The sequence below is a fragment of the Danio rerio genome, chromosome 11 (genome assembly GCF_052040795.2).
Source record: "Danio rerio strain M-AB ecotype USA chromosome 11, GRCz13ab, whole genome shotgun sequence".
Taxonomy (NCBI): Eukaryota; Metazoa; Chordata; class Actinopteri; order Cypriniformes; family Danionidae; genus Danio; species Danio rerio.
The window spans coordinates 3,433,388-3,456,068 of NC_141031.1; the positions used below are offsets into that span (position 1 = coordinate 3,433,388).

The window sequence follows — 22,681 nt, forward strand, 5'->3', positions numbered from 1 at the left end:
GCTGAATAAACTACCAACTTATACATATGTTTTACGCAGTGGATGCCCTCCAGCGGCAACACATCACTGGGAAACACCCACTCAATTACACACATACACTACAAACAATAGCTTTCCAAATTCACCTATAGCGCATGTGTTTGGACTGTGGGGGGTAACCCACGCCAACTCCTCAAAGAAATGCCAACTGACTGAGGATCGAACCAGCGACCTTCTTGCTGTGAGGCGAACGAATTACGTGAACGTTTTGAAGTGGTGGCTCTTGCGATTTTTGTGGTATTGTTAAAGAATCTTGTTCATTTGTTTTTGATTTTTTTTTCAGTGTACTCAAGATTATTTCGGATTATTTAAGTTTATTTTAAGGACATTTAGTACACTAATATAAATTAGATTATATGATGTCATATTTGCTTTAGTACAACATGGAATTTATTTAAAAAGTACAACTTATTTTCTTATACAGCTAACAATATTGCTTGAAAAATACCATATTCATGTCAAGAAATGGGCTAAAGCTAAGCCAAATTGTGAACATTTTATAAAGTAGATTAAACAAAAGGGTACTAAACAGTGTTAACCGTCTTACACTGTGAGTCTGTCTTAAAATGTCTTAAATTTCAAAAACAAAACTTTAGGCCTTAAATTTACTGAAATTTTGTGTTGTAGGGCTTAAATAGTTTTAAACGGGTCTTAATTTTCCTCTGAGCAAAGTTACCCAATCATGCTGACCAATCACCAATAATCCAATCTGAATAAATTTAATAAATAAATAAAAAAGTCAAATATTAAACTTTTTATATCAATATTGTATAATTATCTTTCTTACAATAACCTTTATTTGCTTAAATTTAGTTTATTTTAGTTTTGTAAATATTAACTGGATTGCGCTTGGTTTGACATTTAAAATAAGTGGTTAAGATATAACTAAATTAAAAGTTTCGATGAGGCAAGTTAAAATCAACCCATGCCATTAGAAAAAATCCTTAAGTGTTTAGCCCTATATATTTTCTTCGTAATGGTCTTAAAAGTCTTAAATTTGACTTTGTGAAACCTGCTGAAACCCTGTGTAATTTTCTGCAAGTTTCCTCTACCCAACAACTCACTTCAAAGCTACAAACATGCAAATATACGTCTGACTGTCTGAGTGTCTATTTTATAGCTGACTATAATATGCATGTTTTTTCCACATAAACAAGTATGTTCACTCTTAAACATCTGCAAAGCTGGTATGTTTATTATTTAGAAGGGACAAAAACTTACAGTGCACCTTCAATGACAAAAAACCAAGACCAAAATTGTATTCAAAACCTTTTGTTTTACTTCAAAGCAGTGATTCACTTAGGAATATCAATATAAATGATTGCTTTTACAATACATTGCATAATACTGAACGCTAAAATAACTACAATTATTCCAATGTTTTTAAACCAAATCAACATTCAAAAGTCATTCCTTGGGTATTGGGGAAAAAAAATGACACTAACATTTCATTTTAGTATGGGAAAACTTCATTTGTGGTGCGGCACACTTAAATAAAACCACCTAAGATAACTCAGCACACTTGTTTATTTTCCACAGTATTGTACTCAAGACAGTGTAGTGTAGATTTACATTCAGTGACACTTTTTAATATGTAAATTACCATTGAGGTTCTGTTTATTTCAAGAGTTTACACTTAGATATTGCTTATTGATATTAATAGCAGGTTTGGCATGCTGTCCCTGGAGTAAAATTGAGCCCAGGGCTAAGGTAGTTCTTGAGAGCGACTTTATTTTATGTGGCTATTATTTGGTCAATTCCTAATTGGTAAAATGCCTGATCCTTTTAATTGTGAATGTTTAAATTTTATGTAGTGTTGGTATGTCATTTTTATTGACTTGTCGCTGAAAAACTAGTTTGATGGGGGAAATTTACAAAAACAAAAGCAGGGTGTGTGATGTATTTTCGATTAATCGCCCTACTTATGAGCAAGAACTACAACACAAATGAAACAGTATCATCCTTCAAATATTTATGTTTTCATGTTGAAATGTAACTACCACTCGGGTTTTGTGCGTAAAGTCAAGCTCAAAGCAACCTACAAGCTAAAAACCTTCGAATTTACTTCAAGCAAATAAAAATATGTAGTCCCACTGTAAAGTGGCTTCACTAATATGTACTTACACTGAAATTAATAATTTACAATGCACTTATGTAAATGCATGTACATCTGTAATTACATTCGTAATCAAATTTTTCACCATCCCTGACACCTTAACCCACTCTTAAACCTACCCATACCACCAAACATGTCCCTAACCCTACCTATATCCCACCTCAAGAGCACCAGAAGTGTCCCGGAATACATCATGAACAGAGTAAGTACATTGCATTTATTTATTTTTTTAATGCAAGTACATTAAGGCCACCTAATAAAAAAATGGGAGCAAAAATGTTTTATTTTCAGAATAAGAAGTAAAAAGTTGTACTTAAAACAAGCAAAATAATCTGTTTTTATTTTATTCCAAAAACAAGATTATTTTGCTGACCCCATTGACAGATTATTTTGTTTGTTTTAAGAAAAAACTCACTTAATTTGCCTCAATATTTCTGAAAACAAAACAATTAGCTTCACTTGTCTAGAAAATGCTTCTTGATTTAGGGATTTTAGATATTTGGACTAGAAACAAGACAAAATCATTTGTGCATTGCAACAAAATCCCAGCTATTCAAGGCTATTTTTGGTCATCTTTTACCTTGACCTTTACTCGATGCCATGCATTGCTAAGTACTCCTCGTAGATTCCAAATAGGGCCGACTGTGTCAGGCTGCGTGTTATAACTATTGTCCACAGCTTTGCATACAATCTCCAACTCCTGCGCTCCATCAGGCAGCGGGACGTCAATCTCCCACAACTTCCAAGCCCAAGCTCTTCCAGGAGCAGGATTTCGTCCCAAATCACTACTGTGAAGTTTAGCAACATGCCATGTGTTCCCTCCATCAACCGAGACATCAACTCTAACAACCTCTCGTCCTCCTCCACTCCATGCGTAGCCTTTAATAGTCACCTCCTCATCTCCACGCTCCACTGATGATCCCTCAGCAGGATGCGTGATTGCCGACTGTATAGGGAGCTCTTGAATAGCCGGGGCTGATTTGAAGTCCACCGTGTCCCAGTCGGTACCAGGAGAGAAGCCTTTGTAATCATTCTGCTGCCAGTGACTCTTGCTTTCTTCGTGGCTTACTACAATTCTACCGAGCCATTTGACATTTCGTGCTCCGACAACTCCAGGTACGACCACTCTTACTGGATACCCGTGATCCGGCGGAAGATCTTCTCCATTCATCTCATATGCAAGAAGAACATCTCCTTCTTCGCTTAGTGCTTTGTTGAGATTAATCGAAGCACCGTATGCTGTTCCTGTCACATCCTTGTCTAATCCTTCAAACTGGATATGCTTGGCGTTGATTGCGACTTCTGGTGTAAACCCGTAGTGAAGGAGTACCTCCCTTAGACTTGCACCTGACCATGTTGCGTTGCTTATTGCAGCAATTCCCCAATTGAGTCCTTTGACTTGTTTGACTTTATTCATCTCGGATCGACGGTTCCCAGCGCATTGGAGAGTTGCTGTAATTGTATGTTTTGGAAAACGAGATTTCAACTCGCTTAGTGTAACAGACACAACTCCACCAGGGAGACCCTCGATCTCTAGTCTGTAGGTTTCAGGGTCTACCTTTGGCACCGGAAGATGGTTGCGCTTAAAAAAGATGGCTGACGGCGTGATGTAGTTATCAGCAAGTACAGAAGCAGGTGGTTCGGCGTTGAAAGGTTTTAAACTGTTGATCTGAAGAGCGGGGTGGCGACTGGGCTCACCAGAGTAAGGGTCTAAAGGGTCAGTGCTTTCCTGCCTCTTGATGCTTTCTGGATTAAGAACACCGATTTTGTACTCGGAGAGGATTTCTAGGACGTGCTCTTCCTTGTGGACCGCATATAAAGCCCAGTAGGGCTCAAGAGCGCCTCCTGCAGCCAGGAGTATTTTATCGCCGCCGGGATGCATAGCCACAAACTCTGTAATGTCGTAGACGTCTCCTTTATAAGTGACCCAAACACCATTGTCAAGGGAACGGTGCTTTGTGACTTCTTCAAGGGTGTAAACAGGAGGAGATGAAGTTACTGGTAACTGGGCTGAGGAAGCTGCCCACTGAACCTGAATACAAAATGACAATAAAATAAGTGTCTATAGAGCTTTTAATAATACTTTTTAAAATATGAATTGATATATAAAACAATGAAAGGGAAAGTTCAACCAAACAGGAACATTCTGTCATAATTTGCGCATCCTTTAGCTGTTTTATACATTTACAAGTTTTTTTCCGCTGAACACATTCGTTCATTCATTTTCCTTTGGGTTAGTCCCTTATTTATTAAGGATCGCCACAGCGGAATGACCCGCCAACTATTCCAGCATATGTTTTATGCAGTGGATGCCCTTCCAGCAAATTCCTGGGTGAACTAACTAACCCTTTAAGGCCATCAAGCCTGTAATGAAAATACACACATACACACACATATACCTACATACACACACCAGAATACAAATCGACTATCAAATAAAAGTGTCTATAGAGTTTAGACCATTTTAATAATGTTTTTACATAAATACCAATTGATATATGACATTTAAAGGGATAGTTTACCCAAAAATAACCAATCTGTCATTATTCACTTATTCCTTTAATAGTTTTAAACCTTCACGAGTTTCTTTCTGCTGTCGAACGCAAATAAAGATACTTTTAAGCGTGCTGGGAACATGTAATCATTGACTTCCATGTTAGGAAAAACAAATACTATGGAAGTTAATGGTTGCATGTTTAGCAGTTTTCCTTCAAAACATCTTCATTTGTGTTAAACAGGATAAAGAAACTCAACGGTTTAAATCCACTTAAGGCTAAGCAAACAGTGAGTAAATACATTTTTTGCATGAATTGAACTGTTTAAGACCATCAAATGTAATGAAAATACATACATGCGTACATAAATGCAAAAACAGTATATACACACACACGCACAACCTGACAAAAGTCTTACTGTTTATCCCAGTTGTATAATAGCTTGACTTCTAGTTGATCATTTGGAAAAGTGGCAGAAGGTCGATTTTTCTGATGAATCATCTGCTGAACTGCATCCCAATCATCACTAATACTGCAGAAGACCTACTGGAACCCACATGGACCCAAGATTCTCACACAAATCAGTCAAGTTTAGTAAAAGACGGTTTGGGGTTACATTCAGTATTGTCGCATGCAAGAGATCTACAAAGTGGATGGCAACATCAACAGCCTGAGGTATCAAGACATTTGTGCTGCCCATTACATTACAAACCACAGGAGAGGGACAATTCTCCAGCAGGATAGCGCTCCTCATACTTCAGCCTCCACATCAAAGCTCCTGAAAGCAAAGAAGGTGAAGGTGCTCCAGGATTGGCCAGCCCAGACACCAGACATGAACATTACTGAGCATGTCTGGGGTAAGAGGAAGGAGGAGGCATTGAAGATAAGTACAAAGAATCTTGATGAACTCTGGGAGTCCTGCAGGAACGCTTTCTTCGTCATTCCAGATGACTTTATTAATCAGTGATGTGAGTCATGTCAGAGATGTATGGATGCAGTCCTCCAAGCTCATGAGGGAGTCACAATATTCATTCTGTCTCCACTGCAGCAGGACTTTATATTCTATACTGGACATTATTTCTGTTCAGTGATGAGACTTTTGTCTAAGCAGAGTCAGATCTTACTGTCCTAATTAAATAATTAAAATTAAGTTATAATCTTATTTTATTTTGGTCAAATTCGTGTAATCTAGAGGTCTTTGCCTTTCATATAAGCCACTTCTGATACCAAATGATCAACTAGAAGTCAAGTTATTATTTGTTGTTCCTAAAACTTGGACCGGCTACAAGACTTGTCAGGTAGTGTACACGCACATGCAGTATACACCCACCCACACACCGATACAAAATGACAATAAAGTAAATATTGCTCAATAAGACTTAAGGACACTGTGCGGTTTTTATGCCTTTTAACAGTCTGTTGCATGTTAGATTGTATTATATGAGCCCAGTGAGATCTAGCACACCGTCAGACTGGTTAAACTGTGTGACCTTTACTAAGAATTCACTAATGATTGACTGCAGTCCATTTTCACATCTATATTTACAGAAAGGGGCATGCACATTTCTAACATGCTTGCATTAAAGTTCTATAATGTTTGTTTTACCTTTTCCCCTAAGGGTCATGTTTGACTCAAATTTAAATAATAAAAGATTAATAATTTTATAGGGTTATCGATTTATAGGGATTTTTAATGATGCATTTAATAATATATTAATATTAGTAATATTAAAGTATAATATTACTGTAATATTATTAAAATACAAAAATGATAAAATCCAACAAAATAATTAAATGTGTATGTATGTATATATATATATATATATATATATATATATATATATATATATATATATATAAATATATATATATATATATATATATATATATATATATATATATATATATACATTTTTATATGAATTAATATTAATATATATTAATTAGGTTAACTAGGCAGGTTAGGGTATTTAGGCAAGTAATTGTATAATGATGGTTTGTTCTGTAGACTTTCAAAAAAAATTAGCTTAAAGGGGCTAATAATTGTCCCTAAAATGGGGTTTAAAAAAATTGAAAACTGCTTTTATTCTAGCCAAAATAAAACAAATAAGACTTTTTCCAGGAGAAAAAATATTATCAGACATACTGTGACAATTTCCTTGCTCTGTTAAACATCATTGGGGAAAAAAAAAAAAAAAAAAATAATATATATATATATATATATATATATATATATATATATATATACAGTTGAAATCAGAATTATTAGCCCCTCTTTGATTTTTTTCTAATTTGTAATAATAACTTTATAGATAAAAATAAACTTTTTCTCAAATATATACATACATGCCTGTATTTATGTATGTATGTATGTATGTATATGTATATATGTATGTATATACAGACACAAAATAAATATCCAAATGTGCTTAAAAACAAAAATCCTCTTTATTTGCCTAGAGTGATTTAATTAATTGAATTAGCAAACAAGTCTCACCTTGCTTTGGTGGAGCTTATAGGCCAGAACAGCCCCAGTACCGGCCAGCAGCCCTGCCAGAGCAAATCGAAACTTCTGCCCATTATTATTAAAGTATTTCTGCCCTCCATGACCACCAGTGCTCCGCCAGCGAGAGGACAGATGCCCATCCCACACGGACAACAGCGGGATAATGCCCTTTGAAATCCTGGAACTAAGTTATAAGAGATACAAAAGCAACAATTTCATATATGCAAGCATCAATATTTTAATACTCATAAGTTCATTAAAAGGCAGCATGGTGGCTCAGTGGTTAGCACTGTCGCCTGATAGCAAGAAGGTCGCTGGTTTGAGCCTCAGCTGGGCCAGTTGGAATTTCAGTGTGGAGTTTGCATGTTCTCCCCGTGTTGGAGTGGGTTTCCTCCGGGTGCTCCGGTTTCCCCCACAGTCCAAACCCATGCACTATAGGGGAATTGAATAAACTAAGTGAAGTTTAGTTTTAAACTAATTTCGAGAGGAGCATGTGCTCATGATTTACCCAGCTGGTCCATATTAACTAATTATGATCCTCCAATCGAAGGATCCCAAATCACTATATATATCCTCATTTCCTTTCTACAACTATCTTCGTTTGGAAGAAAGCTTCCTGCTTCTAAAAAGCTTTAGCTCTAAAAGCTTTTACAGCATTGCACTTTTTAGCCCATCAATATGGAAATAACCAACAATATCTACAACTGCAACCAGAGCCCTGCTCTCCCTGAGACTTCAGCCACTGCAATGAAGCCAAACTCTCACCGCTCTTCGCGGTCCACCTGTGGTAACGTAGTATGCTTTAAGGGGAAACTTCTCTCTTTAAGGAGAAACTACTCTCCAAAAGACTAAATATTTCTTATATCTTTAGAAAAGCAAGACTCTCATAAATAAAAAATAATTTAAACCATTTTAAAGACACAAACACTATGGACTTAACGTCCTCCTATAATCTGTAAACAAGCAGAGATTATAACAAACCAAATAAACCCACCTTTCAAGCTTGCTGTCTGTTCACAGGTCCATAACATTTTAACAGCCTGGCTGATTTGACTGCAAGGATCAAAGCAATCCAATCCATAAAACTTTAGTCCACAACATGTTTACATGTTTAGAAACATACATGGATACACTGCTGTCATCCAAACTTGTTGCTGGAGTGCTTTCAGTAAAGTAGTATCTTTCAGACAAAAACACTTGTATTATGGTCTAACAAAATGGCTGCCGACCTTTTGATTGACACTTCATTGAGCCAATAGCTGAAAAGAGAAGTGTCACCATCCAAGCTGTCAGAACATGAGATGGTCCCGCCCTCTCTTACGATAGTTATATACAGACTTGGTTGCAAAGACTTTGTGAATGAATTGGGCCAATTATGCTTCTGATTTCATTCATGTTAAGATTCCAAATGTAATGTTATTTAATCAATCAGATTAAAGTAAAGCCCATAGCAAACATTTAATTGACACAGTTTAATAAGTATTGTTCAAGTGCAAATTAAATGACAACATCATTTTAGAAGTTAAATAAATAAATAAATTAAACAAATAACTAACATAAATAAATAAACATGCATATAAATAAACAAACCCTGCCACTTCCAATAGCTATTTAACTTCTAAAATAAAATTACCCACCTAATGACAATAAGCATCCATCGATCATAGAAGTCCGATCGTAATATGTCACAGGAATTTAAACTTATCACTTCACCTACTCCACTTTAAAGAGGTATTTTTAAGATCACCAGCCAAGCCATGCTCAATATCCTTGGCCCTCCACTATCCTGGGGGGGAATGAACGTCTACCAAAACATTTAAAACACTATCTGTCTGTCGATTCCTCACCTCGCTAGAGAACTGCGTTCTCACCACTAATTTTTCTGATTTTCTCATTTCAGGTCTAACCTATGGATTCCACCCGGGCACCTCAGCTCTCCCTTCCTATCCTAATATTCAGTCAGCTTTTGCTGATTGAACCAGAAATTGTGGATCATCTTATTTAAAAAGAGATCGACAACCACTTTATGTTTGACCATTCTCTGCCCCACCACTCAAGGTTTCACGCATTTATCCCATAAGCAGTGCAACTTGCAAATTCTCCATCACTGGCTTCTTTATAACAATCGCAGAATCCCCCACCTTATCCAACTTTAGATGATATTCTAATCACCCCCCCACATTGCCTCCAGCCAAACACCTAGAGATCACCAAAAGGTTTTCGCCAATCTAGGTATTCTGCTCGCAGAAGGCTGGACCCAATACATTTATCGAATTTCTAGGCATCAACTTCGATTTGCTCAAATTCCAAGCTTCTCTTCCTAAAGAGAAAATTGGCTGAATAATTTCTCTTTATCTTGTATTATAAGAAAGAGACTTGAATTAAACACATACTGTTATCTATCCTCGGCCACCTAAAATTCACAGTGCAAATTTACCTCAAACTTGCCTACTCCAGCTCCCTACCACAAGTCACGATTTAAAAGGCACAATTTCTCTCTCAAAACCCACCCACAATGAACTCCGCTTATGGATTGCTTCCTTAAGCTATGGAACGGCTGTTCCTTCTTCTGCAGAGATTGTTCGCACCCCCATTAGATATTTGTCTATTTACTGGTGCTACCCCATCAGTTGGGTTCCAAGGGTACTCAGAGGCCACTGGTTGCCACCACATGGCCCCCTCAATCTATTTCCACTCTAGAAACCATTGTTCATCAGCTTTCTTCAAACTGTACCCAATAGTCGCTGCCGCCATACTATGGGGAGACGAATGGTCCACCTCTAGGATTCTCATTCATTGTGTTGAGGAAGAAACAATATAATGCATAGACAAAGGCGTTCCTACTCTCTAAGCTTTAATGCTACTTTTAAGATGTCTTATTTGACATTAGTCAATTTATCATGTCTGCATAATATGTGCCAGGTTGCTAAACCAAATCACTGACTCTCTCTCATTTTCTTTCCAGAAACTTTGGTCACTGGCTACAGAAGTGGACCTAACTCAACACCTGTCCATCCCTTTCCACAAATGACGTTACCTTAAGCCACCCCCATTATAACCTCCACCAAACTCCATATCACTTACCATTAAAGTAGTAGCCTTCAGACCCTTCAGTCACACATCACAGCATGAAACATTCAAACTCAACCCTCACTCCAACCCACCATAGCAGATCTAAATTTGTGTGATGAGGAAAGATAGGGTTTCCTCGTCCTGCAAAGTAAGATAAATCTATTGACAAGAACATTTCAATTACATCTTCAACATTCCTGCCCTCACCCACCCAGTCCAAACTCTCTAGTATACCTACACTCGAGGATTAAGAAACAAACCCCCTAGCCCCCCTTTTTACTGATGACGCTAATCGTCCAGTATCACATCTCTGGTTCCAGAAACACCTCAAAGTTGTCCACCTCTCAGGATTTCCTCCCGAACCAATCTCCAGCCATTCATTCAGAATTGGCATTATTAAAAGGCTTTCCCAGCACCAGATCCAGACCCTCGGTCATTGGTTCTCTGAAGCCTTTCAAATCCTACATTCGCCTCAGTCTTTTCATCTCAAAGAACCCAAGTTGTTTCTTTCAAACCTCTCAGCCCAATCTTTGCCACCCCTTTATTCTCAAGCCAAAGCCATCTATCTGTCCATCCCTAGCAAACCCCCTCACGGCTCAGACTCCCGCTGGAGTAAAATTGAGCCTCAGCTCTCGCAGAGCTTAACATGACCCTCTTTCTGTTCCCCCTGCCAGCATTGAGTTTCTCTGCTGTTTCCTCCTAGTTCTTTACTCCCTGCCTTTGACTCTCATGTAATCTCCTTGCTACATCAGCATTACCCTAAGCCCAAATTTCGCAGGGGACAACATGAGCTTTGGCTCTGACAAGAGCCTACCCTATCACCCTCTCCTTTCTGTGCCCCCTGCCAGCATTGAGTTCCTCTGTTTCCTCCTAGTTCTTTACTCCCTGCCTTTGACTCATGTAATCTCCTTGCTACATCAGCATCACCCTAAGCTCAGATTTCGCAGGGGTCAACATGAGCTTTGGCTCTGACAAGAGCCTACCCTATTACCCTCTCCTTTCTGTTCCCCCTGCCAGCGTTGAGTAATTCCGCTGTTCCCTCCTAGCTCTTTACCCCTTGCCTTTGTCTCTCTAGTAACCTCCTTGCTCCATCTGCATCACCCAAGCTCAGACTCTCGCAAGGGTCAACACGAGTTTCGGCTCTCGCAAGAGCCTCACCTTTCACCCTCTCCTTTCTGTTCCTCCTGCCAGTGTTGAATGCTTCCACTGTTCCCTCCTAGCTCTTTACCCCTCGCCTTTGGCTCTCTTGTTACCACCTTGCTCAATCTGCTTCAAGCTCAGACTCCTGTAGGGGTCAACACAAGTTTCGGCTCTCCCAAGAGCCTCCCCTTTCACCCTCTCTTTTCTGTTATCCCTGCCAGTGTTGAGTACTTCCGCTGTTTCCTCCTAGCTCTTCACTCCTTGCCTTTGGCCCTCCCATAACCTCCTTGCTCTATCTGCATCACCCTAAGCTCAGACTCCTGCAGGGGTCAACGCAAGCTGTGGCTCTCGTAAGAACCTCACCTATCAACCTCTCCTTTCTGTATCCCCTGCCAGCGATAAGCGCTTCTGCTGTTTCCTCTTAACTCTTAGCTCTTAACTCCTTGCCTTGACTCTCAACTAACCTCTTTGCTCCATCTTAGCATCACCCTAAGCTCAGACCCCCACAGGGGTCAACACGAGCTTCGGCTCTCGCAAGAGCCCCCCCTATCACCCTCACCTTCCTGTTTCCACTGCCAGAAATGAGTGCTTATGCTGCATCATTTTATTTATTCTGTATTGTCATTCATCAGTATCTACATTTTGTTTAATCTGTATAGTAGTTCATTAGCATTACATGCTATCATATTCTGTATTTTGCATAGTAATCTCGTTACCTCCAACAGCTCTCCCCTTTTTCTTTCCCCCCTGTCAGCGTTGTATGCTCCCTCTGCTTTAGTATCTTATTGCATAATTTGTATATTCTGTATAATAATTGTTGGATATTTGTGTTTCTTACAGCTGCTCTCCCCCCTTTTTCCTGCCCTGCAGCATCAAGCACCTTTGCAGCTCCAATTAATTTATTCTGCATAATGGTTTACTGTTATATCTTGTATTGTATCATTTGCATAAAAATTGTATAGTATATCTGTTACTTCAGCCACCTTGCCCATTTCTTTTCCCATTCCAGTGTGGAGTGCTTCCGCTGCACCAGTTTATTTGTTTTCCATATAGTTATTGATAAAATGTCTACATTGTGTTCATTCTGCATAGTAGTCCATTTGTATTTCATGTATTTTATTGTGTATTTCTGGATAATAATCACGTTACTCCCAGCAGCTCTCCCCTTTCCACTTGCCAGAATTGAGTGCCTTACTGTTTTCTACCAGCCCTTTACTCATTGTGTTTGACTCTCATCCAACCTCCTTCCTCCACATTAACATCACCCCAAGCTCTGACTCCCGGAGTCAATAGGAGTTTTGGCTCTCGCAAGAGCCTCATCTATCGCCTTCACCTTCCAGTTTCCCCTGCCAGTGTCGAGTGCTTCCGCTGCATCAGTTTATTTATTCTTTATAGTTATTCACCAGTATCGGCATTAACATGTTTATTCTGCATAGTAGTTCATTAGCATTTCATGTTCTGTATTTTGCATAGTAACCTTGTTACTTCAACAGCACCCCCCTTTTTCTCTCCCCTTACCAGCGTTGTGGGCTCCCGCTGCATTAGTATCTTTCTTATTGATTATTTTGCACATTATGCATAGTAATTGTATAGCATATTTTTGTTAATTATAGCTCTTTTCTTCTGCCAGCGCTAAGTGCTTCTGCTGCTTACTGCATTTTATTATGCATAGTATTTCCCTAATGTTTCATGTTAATATATTAAATCTGTGTTCCCTGCCAGTTTCTAGCAACATGCCAGCATTGAGTGCTTCTGCTGCATAGCAGTTGTATATTCCATACAGTAATTTATATAGCCTTGTTTCCTCCAGCTTCTCTCCTTTATTTACCCCCAACAGCTTTTTATGCTTCCGCTACCAAATCTCTTCCCTCCTCTTAAACAGCCAGCTCCACACCCTTCTTTATTACATCTCCTCACAAACCTTCTCTTAAGCACTGACTCCCGTAGAGGGCCCATTTAAGCCCCAATTTACACACAAGTCTCCACCCACCCTCTAAGCCACTCAGACTCCCTTAGACTTCCTAACTTTATTTCTTAGCCACCAAACCCACCCTGCCCTACACACACTCCCTAGAAAGCTTTCCCCCACTTTTTATCAGTTCTTCACATATATATCCAGCAGCCGGATATAGCACTTTTTCTTTGCACTTTGGGGAGTTCCTGTGTAAACACGCGGCTGCTGTCCCGAGCGCTTATCATTGGCTTTTTGGGGAGTTTGAGATAGACCTGAGCTCAATCTCCACTCGCCCTGCAAAAGGGGGGGAGCCCTGGGCTCGAGGATCCCTTGAGCTCAGGGCTCTCTCCCGGGACAGCATGCCAAACAAGCTATGTATAAATCATGGGCTAAGTGTGAACTCTTGAAGTGAAGTTTAGTTTTAAACTAATTTCGAGAGGAGCATGTGCTCATGATTTACCCAGCTGGTCCATATTAACTAATTATGATCCTCCAATCGAAGGATCCCAAATCACTATATATATCCTCATTTCCTTTCTACAACTATCTTCGTTTGGAAGAAACCCCCCTCCTCCCCTTCTTCCTCCTTTATCCAGAATGGGCGGCACGGTGGCCCAGTGACTAGCACTGTTGCCTCACAGCAAGAATACCAATGGTGTTGGGTCCTCGCTGAGCCATCTGGTATTTCTGTGTGGAGTTTGCATGTTCTCCCCGTGTCCGCGTGGGTTTCCCCCGGGTTTCCCGGTTTCCTCCCACCATCCAAATGTGCTCTATATTATAGATAAAACAAGCCTAAACCTTTCTTATAATGTCTTACTCTCAGGAAGTTCGCCTTGGCCTCAGCAGCGGGGGAGTTTGAGATAGACCTGAGCTCAATCTCCACTCGCCCTGCAAAAGGGGGGGAGCCCTGGGCTCGAGGATCCCTTGAGCTCAGGGCTCTCTCCCGGGACAGCATGCCAAACAAGCTATGTATAAATCATGGGCTAAGTGTGAACTCTTGAAATTGGCTGCAGTGTATGTGTGTGAATGAGTGTGTATGAATGTTTCCCAGTGATGGGTTGCAGTTGGAAAGGCATTCGCTGCATAAAACATAAGCCGGATAAGTTGGCGGTTCATTCAGCTGTGGCAACACCAGATTAATAAAGGGACTAAGCTGAAAAGAAAATGAATGAAAGTTCATGAAAAGGAGGCACAGCGGCTCAGTGGTTAGCACTGTCACCTCACAGCAAGAAGGTTGCTGGTTTGAGTCCCGGCTAGGCCAGATGGCATTTCTGTGTGGAGTTTGCATGTTCTCCGTGTTGGTGTGGGTTTTCTCCGGGTGCTCCGGTTTCCCCCTCAGTCAAAACACATGTGCTTTACTGCCAATTTAGTTTAATAAATTCCCCCAGTGTATGAGTGTGTGAGAATGTGAGTGTGTATGGGTGTTTCCCAGTACTGGGTTGCAGATGGAAGGGTATCCGCTGCGTGGTGACTCCTGATAAACAAGAGACTATAAGCCGAAAGGAAATTAATGAATGAATGAAGTTCATGAAAGAGCGATTCAAAGAATGTGACCTTGTGTTTTCAATCATTTACATTAAGCGAATCATTAAAGTGATAGTTCACCCAAAATAAACAATGTTTACTCATACTTTGAGTTCTGTTAAACACAAAACAAGCCATGCTGAATAATGTTGGAAAAAAGCAGTCATTGACATCCATAGTATCTTTGTTTTTTTTATTATGACTGCATTTTTACAAGATTCTTTAGCATGTCTTGTTTTGTGTTCAACAGAAGCAACTAATAAAAGTTCAGACCACTTATGTGTGGGTGAATGATGAGGAAATGTTCATTTTTAGGTGAACTAGCCCTTTAAATTCAGGTGTAGCATTCATTCATTCATTCATTCTCTTTTCGGTTCAGTCCCTTTATTAATCTGGGGTCGCCACAGCAGAATGAACCGCCAACTTATCCAGCACATGTTTTACACAGCGGATGTCCTTCCAGCTGCAACCCAACGCTGGGAAAAAGGTGTAGTATATGAAAAAGAATAAAAATAACAAAATTAAAACCACAACAGAAACCACCATAGAATTTGTAGCAATTTTAATGCTTACAATAAATATTTTAGGGGAGACACGGTGGCTTAGTGGTTAGCACTGTCGCCTCAAAGCAAGAAGGTCGCTGGTTCCAGTGCCAGCTGGGTCAGTTGGCGTTTCTGTGTGGAGTTTGCATGTTCTCCCCATGTTGGCGTGGGTTTCCTCCTGGTGCTCCGGTTTCCCCCAGTCCAAACACATGCGCTTTAGGTGAATTGCATAAACTAAATTGGCCGTAGTGCATGTGTGTGAATGAGTGTGTATGGATGTACTGGGTTGCAGCTGGAAGGGCATCCACTGCGGAAAGCATAAGCTGGATAAGTTGCCGGTTCATTCCGCTGTGGCGAACCCAGATTAATAAAGGGACTAAGCCGAAGGAAAATGAATGAACAAATAATATTGGGGTTTTAGTGTTTTTTGGGGGCCTGTACTGGTCATGGTCTGTCTTCTATAGGTGGTATGTTAAAAAACAATAAATCCAAATGGAATTGTATCCAAAATGACACTAGAAGCCGTTAAGATGTACAGGTTATAATGATTAAAATGTGATGGTTTGTAATGTTTTTAATTGATATTCATAGTGGAAACCATTTCTATTGTTTTCTTTCCCGCAGCACTGCAAGAAAAGCTTTTCCAACTTGGTGTTTTTGTCTTGTTTCTAGGTATAGGCTGGTCAAGTTTCTGAAGGTATGCTAACCTTGGATATAAATATCACGGTTTCACGGTATTGTGTTTACTGCTGTAAAATAACTTCTTTTTAAACATCTTAGTAAAAAACAACAACTTTTTTTCACCATTTACCACAATATATTACATTTTAGGAAACATTTAGAGTATTTTGGAACAGTAAACATGTCAGGCTGCATAATCAAAATAAACAACTGACTTCTAGTATCTTTAAAACAGCTTCAAAAACAGATTTTCCTACAACACTTAAATAAAAAAATACTCAAAAAACCCTCTGTATATACACCTTAAAAACAGTATAGCAAAACATTTTTGAGGTTTTAATACCTTGACTTTTCCAAACCGCGGTAAACTGGTTATCATCCCATGCCTACTTGTTTCTAGTTCAAAGTCTTAAATCAAGAAGCAAAAAAAGTACTGTCAGAAATAATGTGCGAAAATTAAGTCAATTTTTTCTAAAACAAGTAAAACAAATCTGGGGTAAGCAAAATAATCTTTTGTCAAGGTGAAAACAAGAATGTTTTGCTTTCTATTAGTAGATTATGTAGCTCGTTTTAAGAAGAAACTCACTTTATTTTGGGCCATTATTTCTGAAAACAAGAGAATTTTGCTTCTTTAAAAAATGCTTCTTGATTGAAGGACTTTTAGATATTTGCACTAGAAACAAGACAAAAACTCCAAATAAGAGAAGCATTCTTCGCAGTGAGGGATTTTGAGGAATCAAACTCCATGAACCTTGATTATAAACCCTGATTGTGTCCTTTATATGTCTTATTTAGATGTGCTTAAATGATATAGAACAAAGGTTTATCTGAAATGGCAGAATTACCTTTGACTTCTGATAAGGAGGAGCTGTGAAAGACCTTGAGAAGGCTTTAGGCGCTGCATTGTACTTTCTGGGAAAAGAGGAAAAGAACAATATAAGCTGTCAAAGTAGGAGGACACAGTTAAAAACAAAGTCATTTAATCACTAGATTTAATGCTCATATATGTACAGTTGAAGTCAGAATTATTAGCCTTCCTGTATATTTTCCCCCAATTTCTGTTTAACGAAAAGGAGATTTTTTTCAGCACATTTCTAAACATAATAGTTTTAATAACTCATTTCTAATAACTAATTTACTTTACCTTTGCCATGATGACAGTAAATAATATTCGATTAGATATTCTTTAAGACACTAGTATTCAGTTAAAAGTGACATTTAAAGGCTTATTTAGGTTAACTAGGCAGGTTAGTGTAATTAGAAGATATTGAAATGAAAATGGGTTTTAACAAATTAAAAACTGCTTTTATTCTAGCCGAAATAAAACAAATAAGACTTTCTCCAGAAGAAAAAAACATTACAGGAAATACTGTGAAAAATTCCTTGCTCTGTTAAACATCATTTGGTAAATATTTAAAAAAGGAAAATAAATTATAATAAATTTGGCTTCAACTATATCTAATGTTAGGATGAACTTTTAGCTTTTCCCAAGTAATGCATATTTAGAAAGCATCACCACCATCATCATCATCATCATCATCATCATCATTATCATGTACTCCCAAACCATCTGTAAACTCCTCAGAGAGAGACTGGCATACAGCTTAGATTTTCTTCCAAATTATATTAGCTTGAATGATATTTAATGAGGCAAGCTGAGATACCTTGATTAATGCTGGCTGCATTCAGTTAATATTACACGTTGTTGGAATATCTAGCCAATTCCATGTGTGTTAAAAAAAAAAAAAAGGTCAGGAGAGGGGTTTCATCAATGCCAAAAATATTAGTAATTTATTAGATACAAATTAATAATTTGAGGGCAGAGCTCCAGGTTAAGTTCCACCAATTCAATACGAGTTGCATTCAGGAGGTTCACAAAAACTTTACCTTTCCCTGACTCCAACATTTATACACAGCTGATATTAACAGGTGGAGTTTTGGTGTAACGTCACTTGTGAATCAAACGACTGCAGTTTCTGCTGTCCTTTGGCTGTTGCACCCAAACATACTTCCTCTTTCTGTAACAGTTGAGCGCATCAACAATATATTTCACAACTTCTACACAAGCAGCATCCAGCTCCTTGTGACACATCTAGACTTCTTGTGACAGAAAGTCTGGAGCAAGGCTCACCGCACTGTTTTTATTATTATTCTGCTATTTCCCTCTTGTCAGCAGTTCCTTCTAAGAAGTATGCTACACGATAAGAAAGAAGTATGTTTGGTTAATATAAGGTATCATACAAAAGAAAAGATTGATTATGCTGTTGTTAGTCTACATTTTTTTTTCTAATTATCTATAATGTGCAACATCTATAATGTGCCTCATTTGCTCTACATTAAAAAGGGATAGTTCACACAAAATTAAAATTTACTCAAACTTCACTTCTTCTAAACCTTTATGAGTTTTTTTTCTTCTATTAAACACAAAATAAGATAAGCCATCCATAGTAGGAACAGAAAAGAAAAACTATGGCAGTCAATGCTTACCGTTTTTTGGATCACCCTATTTTTGGGTGAACTATCACTTTAAGTGCTACAAATCGACTTATGAGCAAGTGCCTTAAGTTACTTATAGGTCAATTTCAAAATATACTGCATCGCTTCAAAATAACCCTCATGACTCATCATTGTCTTATCACTGTGACCATACGCAGGTCTGCTGGATTATGACCAGATAACCAAATAGTGTCCTCCAAAACGACCAATGAAAACGAGTCATCAAAGCTCTGAATCTTCAAACTGATCTACACCTATAGGCCTGACGCAATAAATAAATTTGTCGCGCGATATATTATGACAGAAATCACTGCCGTATGTGATATTATTGTCATTTTACAACCATTGTAAAACGATTATACAACAACAAGCCAGTTATTCAATGACATGCCTAAATAACCTAAATAAGCAGTGCAAAATAAATACAAATTATTATTACGTATCGACTTATCGAGCAATACTAGGACATGACCACAGTACTTTTTGGTGTTGCAATAAATATTTACAAATTCACAAATATTTTTAAAGCCATTTCACAATTACATTTAGATTCTGCCTCACCGGTGTCAAGGTTTATAATTGGACATTTAATAGTTTATATATATATAACAGGACATTTTAACTCGTCTTCAACACATGCATACCCTTTTTAACATCGAATGACAGAATCTAAATTACCTTAACAATGGAAAGTCCTTGTCACTTGAAAGTGTTTACGGCTATTTACATTACTATGCTGTTTTATTTTAAGTACAGAATGAAGCTGCGGTCACACTAGAGTTTGTGCGTGTGAAATTCTGTCGTATGGTGCTACGAAAGGGGCGGGGTTGAACAAGATGATTAGACATTTAAAAAGCGAGCGATTGGTCCATGTTTTAAATTTCTGTCCAGAGAGGTCAAGCTTTCATTTTCAATAGGTCTCCAGCAGTCACGTAATGTGATTTGACAGGTCAGAGTTCACCAAGCTTGAACTTTCCCACGCAGCGAACTGCAAAACTTGTCGCACAAGCTTGCGTTTCCAGTCTGATGCATTCGCGCGTGTATGAATGGAAGCCTATGAGGAGAAAAGTGCAGTGTTGAGCGCAGCTTCAGTGGCATGAAGTAATCTCAGTAATATTGCTTATTGCAACAATATATCGCACAACAAAAATTCTTTATCGTGACAGGCCTAATTATGTATTGTCATCATGGCAAAGACAAACGAAATCAGTTATTAAAATTAGTTATTTACTATTACTGTAGTTATTAAAATCACTGTAAAAATGCATCAAAAACTGTTTAAAAGCATTTGGGATATATTTAAAAAATAATTAAACTTTCACTGGATGGCTAATAAAGTGGTCTTCAACTATAGATTGAATTATCAAACATTATTTTTGGTTGTAATATTGCGTAAAAATACAATATATTATATATATATATATATATATATATATATATATATATATTATAATATATTATAATATTACTATATTATATTATAATATTACTATTAATCATAATATTAATCAACTCTTTTTAATAGTATATGCTGTTGAAGTCAAATTAATTCATCCTAATGTCATTTTTCTTTTTCAAGTATTTCCCAAATGATGTTTAACAGAGCAAGGAATTTTTCACAGTATTCCCTATAATATTTTTTCTTCTGAAAAAAGTCTTATTTGTTTTAATGCGGCTAGAATAAAAGCAGTTTTTAATTTTTTAAAGCCATTTTAATTCAATATTATTAGCCCTCTTAAGCAATATTTGTTTACAATTGCCAACAGATCAAACCACTGTTGTACAATGACTTGCCTAATTACTATAACTTGCATAATGAACCTAGTTAAGCCTTTAAATGGATTATTAAAAATACTATGATTAGAAACGTGTTGAGAAAAATCTTATTTCGTTAAACAGAAATTGGGAAACAAATATTTAGGAGGGTTTATAATTTAACTGTATATCTGCCCAGATCTGACTGAAGACTGGAGTCTATGAAGCTTATCTCACTGATAGCCTACATGCACTGCACGGGCTACTGGTTTTAAAACGGTTTATGAGCCGCCATAAACACATATTTGCACATGATAAGCAGTAAGACGGCCGGGTTAAACAGAGAGACTCTGGATCTCTTGGAAATAAATCTATCAAAAGCCTCATAGTAAACAAGCCAAAGAAGCTAAACCAAAGAAACGTTTAGGGTCTGAAATGACTAGCAAAATATGTTTGGACTGAGATGATTGCGTCATAATAGATTTGTTTTGGTACGTGCAGTTCTTGTGTACAAAAATAAAACAGGAACCCGAATGTTGGAGCAACAGTGGATAATCTTTTTTTCCACAGCTGGGCCACAATAAAGGGTTAGTTCACGCAAAAATACAAAGTTACTCACTCTCAAGTGGTATTATACCATTTTTTTCCAGTAAACAGAATAGAAGATATTTTAAAGAATGTTAGGAACCTGTAACCATTAAGATTCATAGGAAAAACATATGCTATGGAAGACAATGGTTACCAGTTTCCAACATTTTTCAAAATGTCTTCTTTTTGTGTTCAACTGAGGAAATTCAAACAGGTATGTGACCAGTGAATAAATGATGATAGGATTAGGTGAACTATCAGTTTAAAAAGCCATAATAAAAAAAACAACAATTTGTTTTTACTTAATCTGGTGTAGTTGAGAGTATTTTAGTCCAATTAATCTGAAAATTGACAAACTCCTTTACACAACATTAGGGCTGAATGCAAAGCTTGTTTTGTTAGCTTGTTTGCAAGTAATTTTTTAAAATGTAATTATGATTTTATTCTTTACAAATTTGAGTTTACATTCCACAATTCAGTTTTTTTTTTTGCTAAATTATCACTTTTCGTTCCTCAAATCTATGACAGAACTGTGACTAACTCTAAGTTTATTTCTAAAATTCCTGAGTTCTCACCATTTATTTATTTATTTATTTATTGTCAGAACTGTGACCATGACTTTCCAACAAATTCTGACTTTAAATTTGACATTTTATGAATTTGTCTGACAGTTCTTTAATTTTTGTTGCAACAGTGTGTTTACGTCTCACAATGGTTTTTCAACTCAAAACTAAATATTTCTTGACACATAATTTCTTTCTGACACAAAATTCTGAGGTTAAATCTCAAATATAGCTTTTATTTTAATGTCAAAACAACCTTTTTCATAGCAAAAGACCTTCAATCAGACACTTTTTCTCCAAAGACTGAAGTGAACTTATAAATCCTTCCACCTGTCTGTCTGTCTATCTATCTATCTATCTATGTATCTTTCTATCTATCTATCTATCCACCTGTCTGTCTGTCTATCTATCTATCTCTCTTTTGTAAAACAGCGACAACTTGTAGCACGGTCTCTATATTGTTTACCATGGTACTTTGGATATTTGGACTGAAATGGCATGTAAATATTACTTCAAAACAACATTAGCACAATTTAATTGACCGTGAACATCAAGTTACTTGATAATCATTGGCTGCTAATATGATTTACCTATTTACAATTTGAAAACAATGCTTTTCTGAAATTATATGGAGAAAGTGCGAATATAAAACCAACTTTAAGTTAACTTACCCCAGTCAAACTAATTACTATCAAAGCCCCTTTGAGGGTGACATATTCCAGTCTGTTACTATTCAGCCCATATAAATAACACTTCGTAAACAAACACTCGCACACATACACACACAAGATTTGCGTTGAATTCGTTTCATGAACGCTTTATAAGAGAATTTCTTACTGCAATTAAACTTCAGTCCCCGGTGAAGCAGAAAACTCCATGAGCTCGCGATGTAGATCCACAGATCCTCCTTTTCTTCTTCTCTCGCTGCTGCGCTGGAGTGAGCAGACGCAGGAGTGTGACGTGAGGACGCAAACGCCGCATCATCACGAGCACCGTAATGTTGGAAACAGGCTATTTTCTTGTAAAGAAGTGACTAGAAGCTTAGTAAAAATCTGAACATTTTATGAAAGAAATAAACAATATGGTACTACATTGTATATTCTTAAACGCGAAAATAAAATTTTAAGGGTGGACACGGTCCGAGGCTCAGTGGTTAGCACCTGGCTGGGACCACTCTTCTCGATATTTATTTCAGCTCGCTGCTGATTTC

General features: G+C 37.6%; 1 protein-coding gene and 1 long non-coding RNA gene across 2 annotated transcripts in view; one reads left to right on the forward strand and one right to left on the reverse strand.

Annotated features, from left to right (window-relative positions):
• LOC141376506 (uncharacterized) overlaps nucleotides 1-16,085 on the forward strand; it is a 28,955-nt gene extending 12,870 nt beyond the window's left edge. The window contains exon 4 of the long non-coding RNA XR_015502252.1: nucleotides 16,061-16,085. This is a non-coding gene — a long non-coding RNA (uncharacterized LOC141376506). The remainder of the gene's footprint in view (nucleotides 1-16,060) is intronic.
• suox (sulfite oxidase) lies at nucleotides 1,296-22,412 on the reverse strand (the record flags this gene model as incomplete). Its single annotated transcript, NM_001326430.2, is given in 5 exon segments — nucleotides 1,296-2,929; nucleotides 2,932-4,187; nucleotides 7,148-7,340; nucleotides 16,915-16,981; nucleotides 22,309-22,412. Coding segments are annotated over 3 exon segments (1,508 nt in total), but the record flags the coding sequence as incomplete, so codon positions are not given.
• Nucleotides 22,413-22,681: the final 269 nt, after the last annotated feature.